Source organism: Cavia porcellus, unplaced genomic scaffold (genome assembly GCF_034190915.1).
Source record: "Cavia porcellus strain 051 isolate PalLab524CR breed Dunkin Hartley unplaced genomic scaffold, mCavPor4.1 scaffold_2, whole genome shotgun sequence".
NCBI classification, from domain to species: domain Eukaryota; kingdom Metazoa; phylum Chordata; class Mammalia; order Rodentia; family Caviidae; genus Cavia; species Cavia porcellus.
The window spans coordinates 141,255,824-141,278,895 of NW_026947485.1; the positions used below are offsets into that span (position 1 = coordinate 141,255,824).

General features: G+C 32.8%; 1 protein-coding gene across 13 annotated transcripts in view; it reads right to left on the reverse strand.

Moving 5' to 3' along the window:
- Fer (FER tyrosine kinase) overlaps nucleotides 1-23,072 on the reverse strand; it is a 409,026-nt gene that overhangs the window by 263,085 nt on the left and 122,869 nt on the right. Inside the window, exon 1 of one of the 13 annotated variants that reach the window (XM_063245483.1) lies at nucleotides 14,807-14,935. The exons of 11 other annotated variants lie outside the window; for them this stretch is intronic. In XM_063245483.1, the coding sequence (XP_063101553.1) occupies nucleotides 14,807-14,935 (129 nt within the window). Of the gene's footprint in view, nucleotides 1-14,802; nucleotides 15,001-23,072 lie in introns of those variants that run through there. One more of the 13 variants, XM_063245480.1, reaches the window with a different exon arrangement.

Here is a 23,072-nt window from a genome sequence, read left to right on the forward strand (position 1 = left end):
ATAAATTATAGTTTGGATGCTTAGTGACCTCAAACAGTGAGTCAACTTTGGCCAAATAACCCAAATGTCCTCTTCTCCCTTATTTGCCATAAAAACTACGGAAAGAGGAACAAATGAGTCTATCTCAAGGCACCAAACTGCCTGGTGCCCACAATCGGCATGTCAATTAACCAGATGTGTAAGAAGGTCTTATAACATTCCAAAGCAATGACACCTTTAAGAAGTTAGTATCCACAGAAACTCCCTTTGTGAGCTCATACAGGGATTTATAATAGAAGGGAACAAAGGAGTCAGTGCCAGCCAGTAGCCAGGAGTTTCACTGGTGAAAGCTGACTGACCACTGCAGTTTAAAATAAACCTCATTGTTTCTGGAACTCAGTGTCATTTGGATAAATTTCTTGAGAACACCATAACATATTAATGATCTGGCAATTTTAGGACAATCTTCTAACAGAATAGTTGATTTTCATTTCTTTTTCATCTTCACATTACTAACTAGCTTATAAAGCCTTGTAAATGACTACCTATACATCCATTTTATCATGTACAAAATTTTAAAAAAACCACACAAATCTTCCTCAAAGGAGAGCTACATACAGTATTAGAAATGACTAAAATTAGCACTTGAAAAGCAGGTACATATTTAATAGATTTTTTTAGAAAATAAGCCTTCACTATAGTACAAATAATCATCCCATTACAAAAGACAATCAATAGTCCATGCCCTTAGTCCAATTTGTAATCCTAGTCCTAGTTTCTAATAAAAATCACCATAACTAAGCCACAAAAAGGGCTACAGAAACAACCTTGATGTACACAAGGAGCATCAGGAACCATTCACCTTCTTCAATGTACATGGAGTTTTCGTTTTTCTATGTTTATTATTACTTGCTTTTTAAAAATCTATTTCTGGTGCTTCAGAAATTTTCCGGAATTAAAAAACAACTGTTAAAAAATACAGCCAGGTTACAAAAAAACAAACAGTGGGGAGCATGGTATATATAGTTATTATGTAATTAATTTCTAAAAAATGTATTACAATATTGTAAAGCAAACATACTGAAAAGCACATATTCCTTTCTTCTGAAAAGAAAAATGCCTTCCCCCTCAGTGTACAGTTGTAGAAGTAGCCCCTCTTTGCTTATAAAAAAATGAAAGTGCTAATCTGACCCATCTGGCAATGAAGGCCTCACAAGAAAGCAGCAGACACACCCTTTGATGTGAATGTAAGCTCCTTCTCTGAGTCAACAATACTAAAATAGTGGTGGGAATATTGTTCCAGTGTGAGAGTACTAGGAAAACACAACTAAAAACTACCTGGGAGGTGAAATAAAAAGTAGAAAAATCAAGGAGCAGTTTTAGGTATTAAAAATCATTTTATTTGCATATGAAGACTGGGATGTAGCTCAATGGTAAAACACTTTGCCTAGAACGCATAAAGTCTGGGTTAATGCCCAATACATACATGTATGTACACGCACATACACCCTTTATTTGTATGTGAAATAATTATATACAGTGAGATGATAAAAAGAGCAACCTTAAAATTATACCTTGGGTATCAAAACACTAGAAAGAGAATTCTTTCCCCCAAAAAATCTTAAGGAAGTAATGCCAGAATTATCTAATGGATTAGAATAATTTAATGGGTAAACCTATGTATGGGATTAAAGAAGACTTCAAAAATCTCTTTCCTTTTATTAACTTCATAACACATTGTGTTTAAAAGAAAATACATAGTGAAAATATTCTTTCTTTAAAAGGTTCTTTTTAGATAGACTGATCTTTAAAATATTATCAGAAACAATAGTAAGACCTTGAATTTCACACTGGAATAATCAAAATGCAAATAGAGTTTATAAAACTTTGTAATCAATGTCACTTCACTTACTGCCTAGATTTCTGCAAAAAAAAATATAAAATTCACTTGCCAAAGCTCTTACTCATATATTATATATTAGATTTAAATTACAGTCTACCTAATAACACATCCAACTGCCAACAGGTTGATTTTTATATGAAAGAATTAGACAGCTACTTTAAAAATCAAAATCAAGTGCTTGCCTTCATTTATGTTGGTCCAGTGCTTAACCATGCCTGTTGGTCCACAGGCCTAGTGATGATACACTAATTTTACCCACCTACAGTAAAGACAAAATAACAGATTTCTCTGGATAAAGAGAGGAACATAGGGACCAGCTCTGGCAAAGGATGGCTGTTCAAGTGAACACAGCTGGCACCAATGAAGGAAAGCAGGAAGAGGGAATGACACCGAAAAATACCTGATGCTACTACATAACATTCTGAGGAGATGCAAAAAGCGCTACAATAGCATCTAATAACCTATCTCTCGTTTAAAACGTTTTTCATTATTTTTAAGTTAAACAAATGGAATATGGTTGCTCTCTGATAAATGTTATCAGACTGTCACTGATAGATATCAAATTCATAAAAATAACAGCTATTAGCAATTTTTAAATTACAAAAATAATGAATTATGTAAAACAAAATCATACCTAACAAGTTTTTGAAGTTAACTTTTCACTAGAATTTACACATGACAGTATACCAGACTACCTACACCCTGGCCCACTATAGCACAGGCAAAGACATAAAAGGCAAAAAACAAACCTTTGCTGACTGAAGTGGCTGTAACAAAGAGCTCTACCACATGACTACCAAGAGCTCTACTAAAGTGAAAACATCTTTAACCAAAAAATATAAAGCAATTCTCAAAGCAAGGCTCTTAAAGGAGGCCCTTTGGTACAAAGAGGTAAAAGGTTCTTTGTATCAGAAGGAACAAAGAGTATGAATCTGAGCAAATTATCTAACTCAGTTTCCATGATTCGTAAACAGGAAGGACTGTTTAATTTCAAGTCTTCAAGAATTCTATGATTATCATCCAACTCCCCATAATTCCATGGCACAGATTGCTGATGAAAGCCCCAAAGAAGAATTCCTAATAGGCTGGAAACCACATTCATCTCCTCTAGAGCACTAGGCGCTTTCCACCTGAGGTGTCTGCAGATCATGAGCAAGGGGAAGAGCAGACTATCACAAAAGGTACCACTGGGACACCTTTTTGTTAAGCATAAGTCATTAAAACAATAATCAAATATTATTTCCCAAAGACTTTTGTAAATAAACTGAATCTAGTAATATTCTTATCACAATGAAAGTGATTATTTACCTCCTTAGGAACAGTCAGATACTCAGGCCTAAAGGCAATATGAATCAAGAAGAAAAGGCTGGGCATAGTAGCACACATCTATAATCCCAGCACTCAGGAAGTAAGGCAGGAGATTGCTGCAAATTTGAGTCCAGCCTGAACTACACAGTGAAGACCCTGCTGGTGTATGGGTTGAGGGATGGGATCAAGCAGAAGTATATACATACTTAAGACCTCGTAGGCTGAGTGCTAAATACCTTAAGAGCTTATGCAAAGCAGCTGTGAAATTCAGAGGGCAATAACGACCCCAGAAAAAAAATCATCTCCTGTAACAAATTCTACACTGTTGATGACTCCATAATGTACATGAAATACTGTAAATAACAGTTAAGTCCTTCACAGAAGGAATGCATTTATAAATAAACAAGTAACATGAAATTTGCGGATGCTGATTTTCTGTGGAGAATATAAAATACATGGTTTCTATTTGCATCAGGAAATGGAACTAAAGTATTAAAACAGTTTCTAGATGATTTATTGTAGCAATTGGGTTCCAACTTCAGGCAAATCATTTTAGATATATTCACTGCTTAGTAACCTAGTTTGTTATGCTTTCTTCTTTGATGCTTACATTTTGCAAATGTTTGTTAAAAGATAGTCCTCTTGGTACCTTCATATCCAAAAGGAAATTTTAAATGATTAAAAGACACCTTTTAAAATAACAATGCTAAGGAAATCTACAGTCTAACAGAACAGAGTTCAGTGACATCTAGGTTGTAAAATATCATAAGCCTCCTTCTTTCTTGAGTTTCTGTTTCTTCAATAAGATTACGTCTGTAGGGGATACTTCCCACACAGAAGGCTACACACAGTTCCCTATTTCATCAATATCCAGATACTACTCATGCTACATGGAGCTTTTCCCAAGTGTATGACCAAAATGGTTAAAGGTAATTATTTTTATGACTGCTTTGGAGCAGTTTTAAGTTCACAGCAAAACTGGGAAGAAGGAACAAAGACTCCCACAGCACAAGCACCATCTCCCCTACTATAAACAGTCCCGCTTTTCCAAAGAAAGCAACCCCCTCAGGGGTAGCCTGTTTGTCATCCACACATGGTTACACTCAGAGTCCACAGTTTACATGATGGTTTACTCTTGGTGTTGCACATTCTATGATTTGCACAAATGTGTAATGGCATGTAGCTACTGTCACATGAAGGAGTTTCACTGGCCTAAAAATCCTCTGCACTCTTCCTATTCATCACTCCTTCCTGCAAGGTAATCTTTTTATAAATTATGCAGAAATGCAGGATACACACATTAACTTTCCCAATGAGCAACTGACTCAAGAATTCAAGCATTGATAATTTCTTCAGAAATGAGCTAGTTTTGAACTTTTACTATTATTCTAAATTATCAAATTTCAGCTTAACTAAAATACTGCATTTTAATAATATTTATATACGTTCTTTAAATTAATAATAAGACAAGGGACACACTGTACTGTTTCTAGTTCACATACCTAAGAACACATTTTTCAGTTCTGACACCAATTCTCTAACCTTTGCAGGGTCACTATCTCCTGCTCTGTAAAGATCCAGAATTTCTTATGGAAAATAACATTCAAAAGATCTCACATATTCTTTTGTAGGTGAAAGTTGAATCTTTAGTTTTTCTGCCTAAAATCACTGTAATTGGAGAGGAGGGGAACTCACATGTGTAAACACTACACCTTTGTGGTGTGGAAAGAATTTCATTTGGACTATCTCAGCCATCTTTCTCTGACCTCATGCTTTACTACAGAAAAACACTTGAATAAGTACTGGTGGGTAGATGTCCCCTCTCTCTGTTGGTTGGGTTTCGTCTGGATACCAGTTTGTCACACCAGCCTACACATTATCATCACAACTTTGTTAAAAATTTGTTGGTATACATCTGCTCATATAGATACAGCAGGAAGGAAAGTAGTCAGAGGTCTGTTTTTGCCTATGAAATGCATGTCAATATCTATGAGTTTCTTTCTTTCCTTGACTCTAGTAAGCTTGTTAGAAATTATTATTTTGTAGCTTATTGCCTTACTTTGTTTGCTAGGCAACAATGATAGTCTTCTATGATTTTCTATATCCAAAATGGATACAGAATTCATGTGCATTTTATTAAGTCAAGTAATGATTATTTTATTTAATGTTATTTATAAATCAAGAAAAAATGAAAGTCTTCACTACTTCAGAGATAAAGGGCAGTCACACAAATTATAGACTTGATTTGGGGCACCATTTTCTATAGAAGGCAACTATCACAACACTAAAGGAAATATTTCTCAGATGATAATTTAAAAGTTTTAAGCCAGATGCCTCTACAATTTTGATTTTTGTTATTTTGATTACTTTTTTTCCCTTTGTTGATAGCATTTTAGGAGTAGAGAGGACATATTTTATTGGTTTTACATTTGTTGTAGAGGCCTGCAAAAGAATACTATGAAGACTATTGAATATGTCCATGTTTAAATTTTGTAAATGTTTGGTGCTTCCAATTTTATCTAAAAAGTTTCCTGAGTGGATTTATTCCTTAGTATTCTGGAACTGTATGTGCACCAATAATCCTCTTATCTGCTCAGGGCTCCTTTTGTTATTGGAATTAGTAACTGGGAACATTCGGAGTTTCAAAGCCTTAGTCAAGATTTCATTAGAATGAAATAAGAAGTTACAGGAACTGAAAGAAAAATTTACAATTTAACAAAAGATTATAAGTCAGAGATGGCGGTGCACAACTGCAATCTTAGCACTCAAGAGACTGAAGCCAGAATATTAAGAGTTAGAGGCCACCGCTGGCTATATATAGAGTTCAAGGCCAATATGAACCACATAGCAAGATCCTATCTCAAAATGGAGGGGAAGACAAAAAGGGAGTGAAGAAGGGAAGGAGGTAGAAAGGAAAAAGAGAGAATCAAGGAAAAAGAGACAATTTTAAATAAAGTAATGTGGTAGTTACAATATTGCACAATTATAATTTTTGAACATAATGTTAATAATAACATCAGCTCCTATCTTAAAAATATATACTACTATAATTTGTCAACACATGATAAACTACAAAGACTATTTTTAAAAAATAGTATCTCAGTAAAAGCTGAGAGAATAGAGGTACAGTACTAGTTTTTCTAAGCTTCAATATAAGACTACAAAATGGGCAAAAATATTCATTCCAATTGTACAACTTTTTCATATTATTTTACATTATTTACAACTAGAAATCTTATATATCTAACCCTTATTCCAAGTAAAATTCTAATCTTTTATTGGCATTACTGAAATTGTAGCATACTTGTGTAACTATAAAACTGACTGATACATGAATTTACCAACAGAAAACAGTACTTCAATAAGATATAATCTTAAACAATAATTAGCTCTAAAAAATTCATTGAAATTATATTTTCTAAGTATCTACTACAATAGAAGGTTCCAAAGTTATTATGTAAAGTAATAATCTTCATATCACAGCAAAATACACTCAATTGGGTTTTTACAGTTTAACCAATATAGATATTTGCTCTTTAATTTATCTTCAGTTATTTTTTGGAAGTCCTTTCACTTGAATTATAAAAATACCATAATACTGGAAAAGATTTTAAAGAACAATTGATATAAATAAATGGGATTCTGATTAGTACAATTTATACAATTCTCATTATCTTAAAACTTTTTCATAAACATGAACTTAAAAATATTAAAAACTATATCATCTAGTGAACTCTTAGCAAGGCAAATTCATTCAGTAGAAATATGTAAGCATGCTTTATCATATGACTGGTAAACATTCTATAAAATTTAAGTTTTAATAAATTATAATTATTTATTAAAATTTTTGGTAAGTTTTAATAAAGTTTAATAAATTATAATTATTAATTATAATTTAATAAATTATATTTTAAGCTATTCTCTTCTGAGAATAACTTAAATCTTGTGGCCTATCTATTCATAACATCTCTCAATATTAATAAAGAAATTACCTTAACAACTAAGATAAGAAAAAATATTAAGAACTCTTTATTTTGGTTTTTTTTTTATTTTATTTAAAGAAAAACTAAACAAAACAGAAAACGGGTAGAAATAATACATACTTTCAAAGAAAAAATAAACAGTAAGAAATCACTAGTTGATGATTACATATTGTCCTCTTACAAATAGTTGTTCAAGATACAAAAGTGAAACATACAAAGTGGGGGTTCAAATAGCGAGACTGCAAACAAGAACTCATTATTTTGAAATGCATGCTGATGAGCTCTGAAGAAATAAAGCAAAATTTAACACATACAAATTTAATGCTAATCATTTGACCTTATTGATCACACGGCATGAGACCCTGAGTTCAATTCCCAATACTGAAAAAAAAAAAAAAAAAGATGACACTAAGAAAACAAAGAATGTGTTTTCCTAATCAGTTTTTCCTTTAAATAAATAATGCTTGCATAAAATAGGACAGAAATATATGGGCAGTATACAGGTTAAAACACATATGGCTATTCATGAGAATCACATAGTTTTGTACACATTTCTACCTCCAATAATGACATACTAGTTCATTAAAAGCTTTCGAAAGATTAATGCAAAAATATTATTTCACTAGAAACACAGCATGTAGTTCCTGTGAGGCAAATTTAAGTAAAGAACCTGTATGGGATGAGTATTTATGATTAGCAACATGGATCAAGTATATTTATTATACTTAACAAAGAATTTGGGTATTTTTACTTGAGACTTAAATAATACTTTCCCTTTTTTCATACTAAGGATAAATGAAATATACCAGTCAAGTGTGTAAATCTTATGAAATATAAAAAATTACATGAGTCATCTAAAGAAGACAAGCATATTCTAATATAGAATTAGCTCAAACAGAAAATGTGTATACCAATTTACCTTGCTGGGGATAATAACAGTACTGTTACTTAGGACAAACAATATTGTATAAGACAGCTGTAAGGATCAAATCTGGCAGGTAAAGGACTAAGCAAAGTTCCTGGTGCTTAGTAATTAATTATTCCTTTCTAAATACAAGTAATTACTACTGCTGCCACATTAAATATACAGAAACTTCCAACATGAGTAAGTGTGCACTAAAATATGCAAAAATACAATACTTGCACATTTCTCCAGGCAGAATTGGAAAAATTTCATTTAAAAAAACACAATGAATGTAATCACTACGTACTACAAACACATACTAAAGGATTTAAAATAATACAGTTACATTTCAGGAATGGAAAAATACTATAAAATGATTTGGTTTCAGAAGAAGCTCTGATATGTTGTTTATGATCCAACTCCAACTTAGAATCAAACTCAGCACCAGAACTCAAGTTCTGAATAAATGTCTAAATCTACAGCCTAGAAAATCCTATATATTACATCATTGGAGCAAATTAAGTATTTATTGACCAAATTAATTATTTATTTATTTTAAACAAAATCCTTTCTGGGAAAGAGAACTCACATTATAGGTAGAACCTGGAAAAAATATTTAAGGCAGGAAAAATAGAAGAAAAATGAAAACCAAAACTTTGGTATCAAATATGATGGCTGAATTTAAATTCCAGGTACTTGGACACACAGCCTTTGCCAAAACAGTATTTCCAAAGATCACAGAGTAAAAACTCAAAAAACTCTTAAAGAAAGAAGAACCAGTTTCTCTCCAAGTTAAGGATTTCACCCATAAAGTCTCAAGTTCTAAGAACTTTCTTGATAATTAAAGAATATATACAGTGACACATGTTTGTAATTCCAGCTGCTACTTGAGAAGCCAAAAAAGGATACAAATTCAAGGCCAGTCTAAGCAATTCATCCAGGCCCTCTTCTCAAAACGAAAATTGCTGAGACTGTAGTTCAGTAGTCGAGTATACCTTGGTTCAATCTCCAGACTGTGTGGCAGGGTGGATGGGTGGTACACATTGAAGAAGGTTGCAGAGTTTTCTCTTACAGATATATACAAGAACCTCAGTACAACCTTAGTTGCAAAAAGGGGTTTGGTAGATATAAAACTAAAGATCTCAAAGTGAAATCATTCAGGATTATATGAGTGTGTCCTAATCAAGTGATTATTATCCTCAAAAGATGACTTAGAAATATGAGGAAGAGAACAGATGAGAAAGTGATATGAAAAAGGAAGAGATCACAGAGGTTTGTCTGTAAGTAAAGAATTGCCAGCAGCCACCAGAAGCCAGCATAGATGATTGGAATAACTCTTACTCAGAGCCTCCAGAAATAATCCTGCCAACACCTTGACAAGGGAGAAACCTACAGCTTTTTCCATCCCTTAAATTTTATCCAGGCTGCTTAGGGCAGGTAGCACTCACACCCTTAGTCCTCGTGTCCTTTACCCTACCATTGTACCACAAATCAATCCCAGTGTCACACATTCTAGATCCAGTCACTTCTGAAAAAGCTCCATCTATGACTACATGAGGCTTTGGGGTAGAAATCTAGATACAAGACATAACAGAACAAATTCCAAGCCAAAAATAATTCGGTCAATATATGTTCACACACATAACAGGAAATATGCAAATTTACCAAAGCCATGATTTTTATAATTTTTTAAAAGCACTCATATAATGAAAGTTCTTTACATAAAATCAGCAGCAGAAAGAACCTGCTATGTTAAATAATTTTCTACCTCACAGAGGAAGAGCAAATGGAGATTAAATGACTTGTCTCAAAACACATGTGACAAATTCATCTTCCTTCGTACTACACCATGTTGCCTACATTACGGCCAGAAAATCAACCAAATGCTGTGCATCAGTCAATCCAAAAAGCTGAGGGCATGGGAAAGGGGGCTCAAGTTTTGAAACAATTATTACATTCAATTTCATAACATTATATGTAAAAGTATGGTTAATTTAGGCCTAGAAATATTGTACTATTTTGAATTCAAAAATGTGCTATAAACAAAAATAAGTTGGTGAGTTCAATGAAGTATAATCGTAAGACAGAATGATGCTGCTAATAGGAAGACACACACACAGGCATGCAAGTGCATGCACACAAAATTTTTTTGCCTGAAACAATAAGAGATTAGATATGACTGAAAAATATAAAATATTAATGACAAAATAAGGTGATCACAATTTTTTTCATTAAAGATAAAATATTAAGATAGGAAAAAGGCCTCTGAACATCCAAGAGCTCAGATCATTTAGTAACTTATAAAATCATGAAATATCAAAAAACTCAGTGAAATACCAAATGATTTTAACTACTATAAAATGAACAAAACCAAAAGTAACATTGCTGTTGCCAAGCTTTGATTCATTTTAGTAATACTCATAACAATGGAACATAATAAAATGTATTCTCTTTAAATATTTGTCTCTTGAATTTTTCTAGGTAGCATGAATTATATTAATTTCATGCAAAAATTCAAAAACTGTCAGTCTTGTTATAAAAAGGTTAAGGGTCATATCAAAGCACAACTTTAATATATCACTTGAGATCTCTATTGCAAAAAGAATATTGATCCCTACTTAGAAAATGACCACCGCAAGGTGTGATGGTGTGCAGTTGAAGTTCTAGCACTGGGGAGGCTGAGGTTGGAGGATTGCCATGATTTCAAGTCCTACCCAAGCTATAGTAAGTCCAAGGCCAGCCTGAACTACATAATGAGAGTCTGTTTGAAAAAAGGAAGGGAAGACAAGTTGAAAATGAAGGGGTAGGGGGAAGCAAAGAAAAGGAAAAGGAAGGAAAAGGAAGGGGAGGGGAGGGGAAGGGGAAGGGGAAGGGGAAGGGAAGGGAAGGGAAGGGAAGGGAAGGGAAGGGAAGGGAAGGGAAGGGAAGGGAAGGAAAGGAAAGGGAAGGGAAGGGAAGGGAAGGGAGGGGGAGGAAAGGGAAGGGAAGGGAAGGGAAGGGAAGGGAAGTGCTATAACAATAAGCATTTGTGAGCACTTACTATGTACCAACCATACCTGGTACATGCATTGTTTTATAGGTTTCATCCTTCAATAACACTGTATTAGCTCCTGGTAATGTCCTTAAAGATTAGAAAATGAATGCTTAGAATGGATAAATAATTTTTCCATGGACAAGAATAACATCTAATTTGAAATATTACTACTAAAAATCAAATCTATAATTTAAATTTAGGGAACTTAAAATAAGCAGAAATTTAGAATTTTTGAAAGAATAACTTATCTGGGATTTAGATACTAATGAGACTCCTTACTTGGCTATACATTTTAAAAGGTTGTCCTAATAAGACAACCTGTACATTTCTGTCTTTTCAAATAGTTCAAAAGAACACAAAGTGTTCATGGAATGATTTTTTTAATCACTTATCCTTCTTCACTCTACTACTCCTCTTTGAAAGAGACAGAGCTCAGCACTTGCATGTCTTCGCTTCTTAATGACGCTAACTTTAAGTACCACGTCCCTCATCTTTTTGAAAGACCAATCCCATATCAAGTACTTTATTTCTGTTTACTCACATATAAAGAAAACACCAACTACACTTTGAGAGAAATTAAGACATAAACCAATTAACCTCAGACTTCTTGAATTCTAGGAAATTATATGTTAGTTAATATCTATGTTTGAGTATAAGCACTTTCTGAAACAGAGAAAACAATGAGAACAGCATTACTATGCTGCATCACATTTTTTTTTCACAAAAATACTATTTTGGTGGTCAGATTATTTTCAGTTATATATGTATATATAATTTAACCAATTAAGTTATCTTTCTAATGAAGCATGACATTTGTAAAATAAGCAGAGCAGAGTTGGTTATTTAAAAGGAACAAGAAGAGCCTAAAACTTTTCTTCCACATTTAAACAAAAATTTTCAAAATTTGTTTATTAGCTACCATCCCTTAGTTGGTATCATTTTTAGATCGGTGAACATAAAAAATAAGATTGTGGATGGGTGTTCAGTGTGAATGCGAAAGTGGACACAAGTATTCTAAATGGTTAAGGACAAAGAAAGAGAACATGAAACAGCATATTCTTCAAAGAGTGAAGAGAAATGGATGGAGGTTTAAAAGATTTAATCAGTGAGAATGTATTACAACCAAACTCCCCAAGTTTTGAAAACTAATATATTTTCACATAAGGGTTAAGTAATAACAAAGGAAAGAGTAAGAACCACCTGCAGGAGAATAAACAATCTTCTGAAAAGGAAAGTTGCTTATCAGAATGAGATTTCAGAAGCCACAGTAAAAAAAAATCTTTAAAAGAGCAATAAACGAGAAATAAATGAGGAAAATAAAAACCCAGTTAAAGACTGACCCGCCACATTAATACAGCATCAGTATGACATCCTAATAGAAAGAGAAATCAGATGGCCAGCAATGGTAGCATGGGGGAAAGGTCTGTTTAAGTCTCAACAGAGGAGAACAAGGCGGAAACTGGCTCTATTTCCAAGGGAATCCAAGTTTCTGATAAAAGACACAACTCTACCTACAAGGATCTCTCATAAGTCAGTATGTATTTTATGGTAATAAAGATTGCCTGGAAACATCACAAAAATAATATCAAGAGTAAAGACCAAAGTCAAAACATTTATATAAAAGGATAATAACTCACTAATAATATAAATCCTTCCTCTTATTACCTCAGAAGCAGAGCCACCACAAGCTGGCATGAACTGTGTGTCTGAGCATGTGTGTCTCGAAGTGAAAGTAATAACATGTGACTGAATACGCTGATGATGAATGTTAAATGGATTTGAAGTTTTATTCAAAGCCAAAATTGATTTAGGTAAGCATTAGAGTATAGATGGAAGTTCACAGGTATGAAAGTTCAGTAAGTATTTACTTCCTGAATTGTTTTAAAATTTTAAATCAGTGTGTATTTCTTTATTTAATGTCTCCTAAGAATTGTGGTTGAAAATCATGAACACAAAAACTCTTATCCTATTTTCTTTACACAAAATTAACATGAGTAAAATAATGAAACTTAAAATATTTTCTACTTTTTCTAAACACAGAGAACTCAAACAAAACAAAACTTGAATAATTTCAGAAAATAAAAAAACTACCTTGAAAAATAATGATGTAGACACAGAACAAAAATATCAGTTAAAAAAAACCAAAGTAGGAGTATAAAACTTTTAAAAATAGAAAGGAAGCAAGGTATTTTAAAAGCTAAATATTTAACTGAGTAACATTAAAGTAGAAATTATATGAATCAATTCTCTTTAAAAATGGGGAAAAGCTGGGCATAGTAGCATATGCCTATAATTTCAGGACTCAGGAGACTGAGGCAGGAAGATCACCACAAGTCTGAGGCCACCCTGGGCTATATAGTGAGCTCAAGGTCATCCTGGACTACATAATAAGATCCTGTGTCCAAAAGAAGAAAAAAATAGGAAAATATATGCAGTTATATAATTAAGCTTTTTTGGCATTTCAATTCTTATTTGAAAGCCAGAATTTGTTTTTCCTAATATAGTGAATCCAAAAGAAAGTAGAAAGTATTAGGAGACATAGAAATCATTATATAATTTTGTCTAATTTATCATTTCATATATAATAATGTCCTGGACTGGGTAGGAACTATTCATAATCTAAGGATAGTTACTTGTATGCATAGGTTTTGTGTTATTGTGTACTATAGATTCATAAAAGTATTAGGAGATACAGAATCCACATGAATCATCTTGTCCATTTACCACTTTATATATAACAATGTCTCTGAAGCCCAAGATAATTAGTGATTTACATAGTGATTTATATAACATACTTTAACCCCAACATTCCTTTTGATAACTTGGAATTATATATCAAGTTCAGCTTTCTTCAAAGATATGAACAAATACGTGCAGTTATATAATCACTGATTTTTTTTTTTTTTTTACATTGCCATTCTTATTTGAAGGCCACATTTTTTTTCCTAATACAATAAATCTGGAAAAAGATAGCCCAAAATATAGTGGCACTAAGAGACTCAAAGAATACAGGCAATTAAGTTTAAACTAAACATGTACATATAATTATTTATTAACAACAGATTTAAAATAGGGCTCTTTTCATATTCATAGAATTATATAACTTATATTAAAAAAATAAGTATTAGTATATTCTGGGCTACTAAGTTAAACCATAAGATTTGATCATGAAGTTGGTACTAAATTATTCAACTATGTATTATAATGAAAAGTTTCATCAGTTATTGTAACTACTTAACACCCATGTTCAAGAAAAATATTACTTTCCTTCAATGACAGAAATTGAAGTCAAGGTTACAATGAGCTCACTAGTGAGTAAAAAAACTAAAATTTAGAAACAGAAATCTTTACATCATTACAGATTTTAAAGTGAACAATGTTTTTCTTTGAATACGCATGCTCATAAACCTTTTAGTGAATTGAAAAGCATTCATTTTGTCACATCTGAGAGGTGAATAAAAAAGCAACAAAATAAAAAGAAAAAAATGAAGCCCCTGCCTTTTTTTTAAAGAGCCCTGGCTTGTCATGTGAATGGCAACACCATTAGAAAGAATTTTGTCTACTATCAGGGTCTAGAGTCAAGACAAACCGTTTTTCCCTCTTGAAGGAACATCATACAAGAGGTGATCTACAAGACCAGGTCTACGACAGTAACTATGGGCTGGGTAAGTAAGCCTGAGACCCTTCCTCCTTACCTGGAATTTGTAGAGTTCTGATGTGGAAGGCTGACGGTCAAACACTAAAGTACACTCTCCACAGAACAGGGAGTAAGAATCAGATTCCAGTGGACCCTTACAATGGAAACATCTCACTTCACGCTGCATCTCAAAACTTAGCTAGAGCTACTGATAGTATCCACAGAAGCCAATTTCTCCACACACCTTGCCCTCTGAGAAAAAAAGCAAGATAGAAAAGTATCTCCAGTGGACTTGCTTTGAAATCTGTATTTCTTTAAATTGTTTTTTTTAACTGTTTTGTTCTATTTCGACATATTTAATCTTAACCTCTTTAAGATATAAAACAAGTATGTAGGACTGATAACCATATTACTAAGTTTTTGTTGGACCATTGAGCAGAATTGTTGGCAGTGTCACTATTTGAATGTCATTTTACATACTTTAACTTTGTAACCTGAACAGCTATTTCTAAGATGACAATATGTAACTTATCAACTGGCGATTTCTCACTGTTTATTTTTCTGTAATTCTGTATTATTTCTACCCTTTTTTTTATCTCCATGTATTTTTTTTGTTGTTGTTGGTTCTTTCTCTTTAAATTAAAAAAAAAAAAAAAGAAAGAAAGAAAAGTACAGACTTGGCTGTCCCGTTTCATAACATCTCCCCCTGTTGGTGTGGAAGTATACTGGTTAGTTTTGGATTAAAAGAACTGACATGTTCAAAAACTGCTAGTTTATTTGAGCAAAAAGAAAAAATCTTCAGGAGGTAAGTGAAGACCCATTACCTAAGAAATGAATCCTTTTTTCTGACTGATTTCTTAAAATAAAATAATTCTTTTCTTTATATACAACATATAGAAATCTTCCTCTTTAATGTCTTTAGATCCTAGGTTCTCTGAGAACAGACCAAACTTTCAAGCATTCTTGAAACAAAAGTTTGCACATAACTGTGACAGCAAGTGTTTTATTAACCAAATTTTTTAAACCTTTATTATTTCTAATGGGGTATAACTCTCCAATGTTTTACAATTCTAATTCCAAGGAAAAGGGTCTAAATTATGTGCAAATGATCTGTAAGGGCTCAACAGAATAAAGATTTAAAATTTCTTCCCAAAGCCAACTTCCCTGAACTTAACATTCAATGAGATGGCTGGTCTGGAGAAGAGATAAGAGTATTCGGCAAAGTGAAAGCCACAAATATTTATCTGAAAAAGAAAGACCCTATTTTGGAGCAATAAAGCCCAAAATGTGTAAATTTTGTTGTACTAAAGAGAGGGAAAGAAAAGTGCCCTGAAGGATACAACAGCAAGGGTGTTTAGGTGTGTTGCATAGAAGACCATATTAATAGTTTGGATTGGATTACTGAACACAACTGCTTGCAATCTCACTGTTTGAATGTTCGCTTTGTGTGCTTTGATCCTGTGACCTGAAACACCCTTTCTAAGATGATAGCGAGTAATCTATTAACTGGTGATAGCACACTGTTTTTTGTTTTTTTTGCTTTTCTGTAGTTCTGAATTACTTGTACCCTTACACTGTTTTCTTTTGTTCTGCTTTTTTTTTCCCTCTTTTTCCTTTTAAATAAAATATTTTTTTTAAAAAAGACCCTATTTTGATAATCTATTACACAACGACTTGTTAACTGTTGTGTAAACATCTGTTATATAAATTCATTCTTAAAAAAAGAAACAATGTTTTATACAATGATCAGATATCAGATGTTCAGTCACTGTTCAAATGGACCAAAGTTCAAGGAATTTTGTGAAAACAAGAAAAATGCAGTAAGACACTTCCAGACTAATCTCACTCAATAAAACAACCCTGGATCACAATTTCACCATAAATATTTCTTTCTTTAAACCCTTTGGGTCCCTTCCCAATCAAATGCCTTTAAATATCTATTTTTCTTTTGCGGTGTTGGGGATTATACCCAGGACTTCACACTGAACTACATCCCCAGTCCTTTTTTCAATTTTTATTTTGAGACAGGGTCTCACTAAATCAGTAAGCTGCCAACACTGGACTCCAACTTTTGAGTCACCTGCCTTAGACTTTCAGAGTGCTTCAGTTATAGGAATGTAGCATCATGCCTGGCTCACTGAAAAAAACAAATGTTGCTTTTTTTGTAAAAATCTCTACTATTGTATAATATTGTACATTTGTACAATATCTATTATTGTCCCTTTGTGTAGACACTTTTTATTTTGTTATTCAAAAATTTTATCTTTATATCATTTCAATCAATACATATTCCATTTTTTATTCCAAGAATAATTTTCTAAAATTTTAAATTTAAGAAACAACAGGCAATATGGGATGCACAGTTGCTCATAAACCAGGCTTTGTTGTCAGCATTTTAGGTGGATTATCTCATTTAATTCTTCACAATAACAACATGAGATCAATTCTGATGTAAGCCCTAGAACTACAAGTAAGAAAACTAAAGCACAGAAAAGTTATCTAACTTGCCCAAAGTTACACAGTCAGTAAGTAGCTGTTGGAAGATTCAGATCCAAGCAACTTTGCTCTAGCTCTATTCAATTAACTAACTATAAAACTATGCTTCTTGGGTTAGGTCCCTGCTATATCTCACCAGAAGTATTCTGTTACCAAAAAAGACTCTCCAAAGATGCTGCAATAATTTATTAATTTTGTTTTACTGCTTGGGTACTAATAAACTCAGTGATAACTATTTTTCAATATTCTTTGTTGTCTCATTTTATTCTAGCTCATTTTAAATATATACTTTAGATTTTATACCAGAATAAATGTTACATTTTCTTACCATTACCTCCTACTTAGAGTTGGGTTTACTCATTTATCCTTTCAATATTAACTCAGTATTTACTGGGTGCCAGGTACTTCCGCAGGTCCACAAACTTTTTCAAATTTGGAAGCAATCTTGAAGACATACTAAATAAAAACTAATGTTTACAAAGAACATAAATCCTAAACAATTTGATTTCTTGCTTCTTAGTCTAAAGCAGAGAAATGGTAATTTTGGAGTTTCCTTTCTTCATCTACACCCACTGTTTTAAACTCCACAATTAGAAAATTTTAATGTCATTTAGATACTGTACCAGGCAGTACATACCAGGTTATGTATAAAATAATAATCATAACAGATACTGTTATTAGTTCCCTTTTTTTATAGTTTCTGCTATAAAAAAGTACCACAAATTGCGTGGCTTAGAAATTTACTTTCACACAGCTGTAGAGGCTAGAACTGTGGATTGAAAGTGGTAGAAAACTATGCTGTCTTCTCACCTCTAGGAAAGCATATTTCCTTACCTCATATAGATTCTCAGAGCCTTATCCTTACTTGGACTTAACTCCAGTCTTAACCTTGTACTTAACCTCTATCTTTATGTGGCTGTTGCCCTGTAAGTCAGTCTCATTTATCTTATATGAATATAAGTCATACTGAATTATAGCTCACCCTACCAATCTCACATTAGCTTGATTACATCCACATACTTTATTTCCAAACAAGGTCACATTCACAAGAACCAAGCATTGCAACAAAGACATCTTGATAGAGAGGTACAATTCAAACTATAACACATTTTTTTTTCATTTCTAGGGTCAAACCCTGGACCTTGCAAATGCTAGGCAAACGCTCTAACACTAAACTACATCTCCAGGCCAAGACATGATCATTAATTCCTGAGGAATCTTGATCTCTACATGTGCAATTAAATAAACACCTGTTCCTACCCCTTTATTTCTGATCTTAAACCTATTCTTGGGCCATTTGAAATCTTTTTTGCTATTTCAATGGTAACTTACCATGTAGCAATTGCCTTTAATAAAAAAAAAAAAAAAACCTGTCAAAATCTTTTCTGAAACCTAAGTAGATTATTTTTGTGTATCTGATTATCTTTATATGAAGAAATTCTAAAAATACTCAGTCAGGCATGATTTTTGTCTACTGAAAATGTCCTCTTTCCCTTAGGAAATTCTTTTTATAAATATTCAATGACTGTTTGTTATAAATTCTAAGAGCTTATCCAATATTAAAAAATATTTATTTCCTCCATTTCCTTTGTGTAGCAAGCACTATTGAGGTAGGGAAAATAGGAATAAACATAATGAAAGTTTAGTATTCTCGAAGTTAGTTTGAGAAGTAAGCAGGGATTATGAGAGACAAAGATGTAACAAAAACACACATATATATATCTAAACAAATACCATAATAAAATAAATTATGCATATACATATAGAAATATACGTATCAGTATTTAATGCATAGAAATGCTTAGAACTAACCTAAACACATAGTAAACAAAACAGTACTACTTGGAGTCATAATGATAGTAACAGCAAAGACACCACATGTGCTATATAAGGAAAGAAAAGAGTCAAGAAACCTAATAATGATAGTAGGGTCTGGAAGGTCACATGAGAGCCAATTCTAGCTACAGTAGTCATGAGAGAGCGCTCAAAATAACATGTTTTACCTAGAATGATGAAAGAAGATGGTAAGAATTGTGCGTAAGTATAAAAAGGAAGGAAAGAGCCCCAGAGATAAAAAGCAGCTTGATGTAATCAAAGAACGCAATGATTAATGTATGAGCAATAAGAAAGAGTGGTAGAAGATGGTGAAGTTTGATAGGAACTAGTTTAGGCTATGGTAAGAAGTATAAATATTTTTCTAGTTACAAGTGTGACTGAAATATAAATGGAATGTTTAAATTTAAAAAAAAAATTAAGTAAAACATACACTGCCATCAATCATCCCTAACGTACTTTCCCTTGTTTTGAACACACTTCTCCCATCATTCTTGATACTTTCTGAAGCAGTTCAGAAGTCTACTCAACTGAGCGTCTTTACGAGATGCAGTTAATGCCAGTGAATGCTGGTGCTGAGTGCCATCCAACAGAATGGCAGGTTTGTAAAAATCCTGTGTCCCAGTCTACCACATTCTGGATCATTCATGATCTGGTGCTGTGCCACTTCTGGCTCTTCCAGAGTCAAAACAACCATGAAAAGTAAATGTTTTAAATTGGTTCATGGCATCAAAGCAGCCAAAACAAGGCAACTAAAAACACTCATATAAAGAAAACTTACAAAACTGTTTCAAAAAGCAACAAGAATGATGGAATAAGTTGGTGGTATCTTAGAGGGAACCAATGGCAATGAGTCTTTCACTGTGAGTATTTTAATTTAAACATTCAGTGTACTTTTTAATTCTATCTCCTATATAAGGGTACCACCTGGAGTGGAGTCATGGCAGGATAAAGACGAGATCATTTACATGAGATAGCTTTAATTATATGGAAAGTAAAATGTAGCAAGGCAAGGGAGCAAGCACATAGACTTCCCTAAGTAACTCAGAGTACCACAAATGGTGGGTTTTACCAGGACCATTACAAAGGAGATGGAAGCAAGAGACCATCAGGATATATTTTGGAGGGAATATCAAGAAAACCTACTGCTGGGATAGATATGAAACTTTAAAAAAAGACTAAATGTAATGAGATTCCCAAGATTTTGGCTTGAACAATTGACTGAAGGTGACAGACAAGGTCATTTAATAAGAAGTAGATGTCTGTCTGAGTGGCAGATTTGAGGTCTGACAAGTTAAACGTAAGAATACCAATTCATTTACTGTACTGAGAAAATGATCAAGTGATAACCCAGTCTTTATAAACGAAGTTCTCACTAACAATGCTTATTCATGTAAATGAACTGTCATACTTTACATGACAGTAGATAGGATAAAGAATTTTAAATAAGAATAAAACATGATTTCTACATATTTAGAACAATATTATAGGATAACATAAAAATAGAATATCACATATAAACTTCAAAAATTATACATATTTATTTAATTTTATTTTTAAAATGTAGGTTAATAAAATACTAACTTGCAAAACTTTGGTTTTCTAATACTGAGCTCCACCTGCTGGTAATTTCCTACCTTTAGGTATTAACACTATTAAAAGGAATTAAATATTTTACAGTGGGATGCAGCTACATAAAAACTGCTGAAAAATTACGTTTAGGGGCCATTATAACGTTTTCTTTCTTTTTAGTTACTATTTATTGTGTTTAGCTATGTGCTAGGCCATGTCTTAAATATTACTGCAAACATTACCTACTTTTCAAAACAATTCTAAGATTTATAGGACTTGCCACTTCCTATCACTATGGAACTTTATCTCAGAGAACTTACCTGACTTTCCTCAAGGTCACACATTGGTAGCAAAGAATATTTAAACTAAGGTCTCTCTGACTACAAGTCTGTTGGTTGGCAATGCTGGCTGGATAAAATGTAAACTTTAATTTACATCTGAATCTGTCGTTCTGATTCTGATCAAAATCCTTAATCTTCTCTCATGTTTAGATATTGTTGCCTGAAATGTATGCCTTCACAAGACTGACAGTAATAAGTATCATGTTATATAGCTAATCTATAGTCCAACACACAAGAAATAGTAATTAAAGATTAACTTCTTTCTAGTAATTTTTCTTAAATGAGACAGTAGCAAAACCTAACATAAAAGGCTTTGCACTTGCAAATGCTAATAAATTAAAGTGACTCAGCAAAATAATCTATTGGGAAATGTAGAATTTTGAATTGCAACAGCTAACAAATAAATTCAATTAGAAAAACCTCTCTGTGGACATGATAAAATATAATGTATGCATGTATGGGAATGTCACAATGAAACGCATTAATTTATATACTTAATAGGCATTAAAAATTACTTTAAAACCTTCCAAAATGAAAGATGTTCCATTCAATTGTAACTTGCCAGCTCTACCATTACTTATCTTTAAAATCTACCCAGAGCGACTGGCTGTACATAAATCTAACCAAAAAACCCACAAAGTAAAATTAAGAAAAAACAAGTAGTTGCCAAGCATGGTGGCAGACACCCATAATCCCAACACTTAGGAGGCTGAGGCAGGAGGAACATCATGAGTTCAAGGCCAGCCTGAACTATATAGTGAGACACTGTCTTAATCCCCCAAAAAGAATAACTAAGCAGAAATAATGAGACATCAATAAGTAAATATATCATGAAAATTTTAAGTGAAAGTTAAAGATTGGAAATGTCTATTCAATCATCAAAAATAGTATTTGTAATCTTAATGGGACAAAATTTAAATAAGTTTATGGAGGTTATATTTCCATGAACATAAAAATTATTTGTAAAATAGAAACTATATCCAACTATTTTCAAAGAAATTGTAGATCTTCAATGTTTTTAGAAATTACATAATAAACTGACTAGTAAATGCTCCTAATCCTACAGATACATTCTTAAACAAGTATAGGATATCTGCAATTGAGAACTATTCCTAAAGAATAGAGTTCTCCATTATATATTCAATCTTAAACTAAGATACGTGGTACTAAAAAGAAAGACTTTAAAAACACACCCAGTCTATCCATTATTTTAAGTCTACATTAAAGTTTTAAATAAAAGCACTTCATAGACAGCTGCATTCTTAGGCCCAAAGAGACTTAATTTTGGAATTAAGGCCTCTATTTTCTTTAAGGGATTCTCAATTCTGCAAGAGATGACCCTACAAATATCCTTCTTCATCAGCTTCAGTGTTGGTGTCAAGAGCATCATCACCACAAAAGTCAGTATTAAAGCCTCCTGTAATATATTTTATTAAAGCCAAATACAATAAAACACTTTGCTTCCCTTGCAATGTGACCTGCTTTAAGACTGTTACATTACTTCATCGCCCTTTTGATCTTAGACTTTGGGAAATCTAAAGACAAAATAACAGCTCTAGAGTAGAAACTACACATACATGCTATGATCTATCTAGTTTTTCCCTAGTCTTGACATTTTATTACAATCTATTTTTTGCTGGTTCTAATTTCATACTTTGCTAAATTTTACTTCATTAGCTATCTCAAATACTCAAATGAAGGAGGGAATGAATATAAGTAAAGTGGGAAACAATAAACCGCTATAAAAAGCCTTCCAAGGTAAAGTTTACACAAGCTCAAAGCTACCACAGTCTTTTCTACCAACAAGTTAAAACAAAAGCCTGATTATCTAACATTGGTGACATCTTCCTCACCATATTCAGACACCAGACATGGTATGTCACTGGACTGCCTTTCTTAGAAGTGATAAAGCAAAAGTTTTTGCATTTGCAACTAATCAGCTGATGGGATCTAAGGAAAATTAGAAAGACATAGGGACATTCCCTTATATTCTAATCCCAAATCAAATTGTACAGCTGCCTGGCACATAGTCGAAGCTAACTCAGATTTAGAGAACTGAGAAAGAAGCATCATCTCCCCACA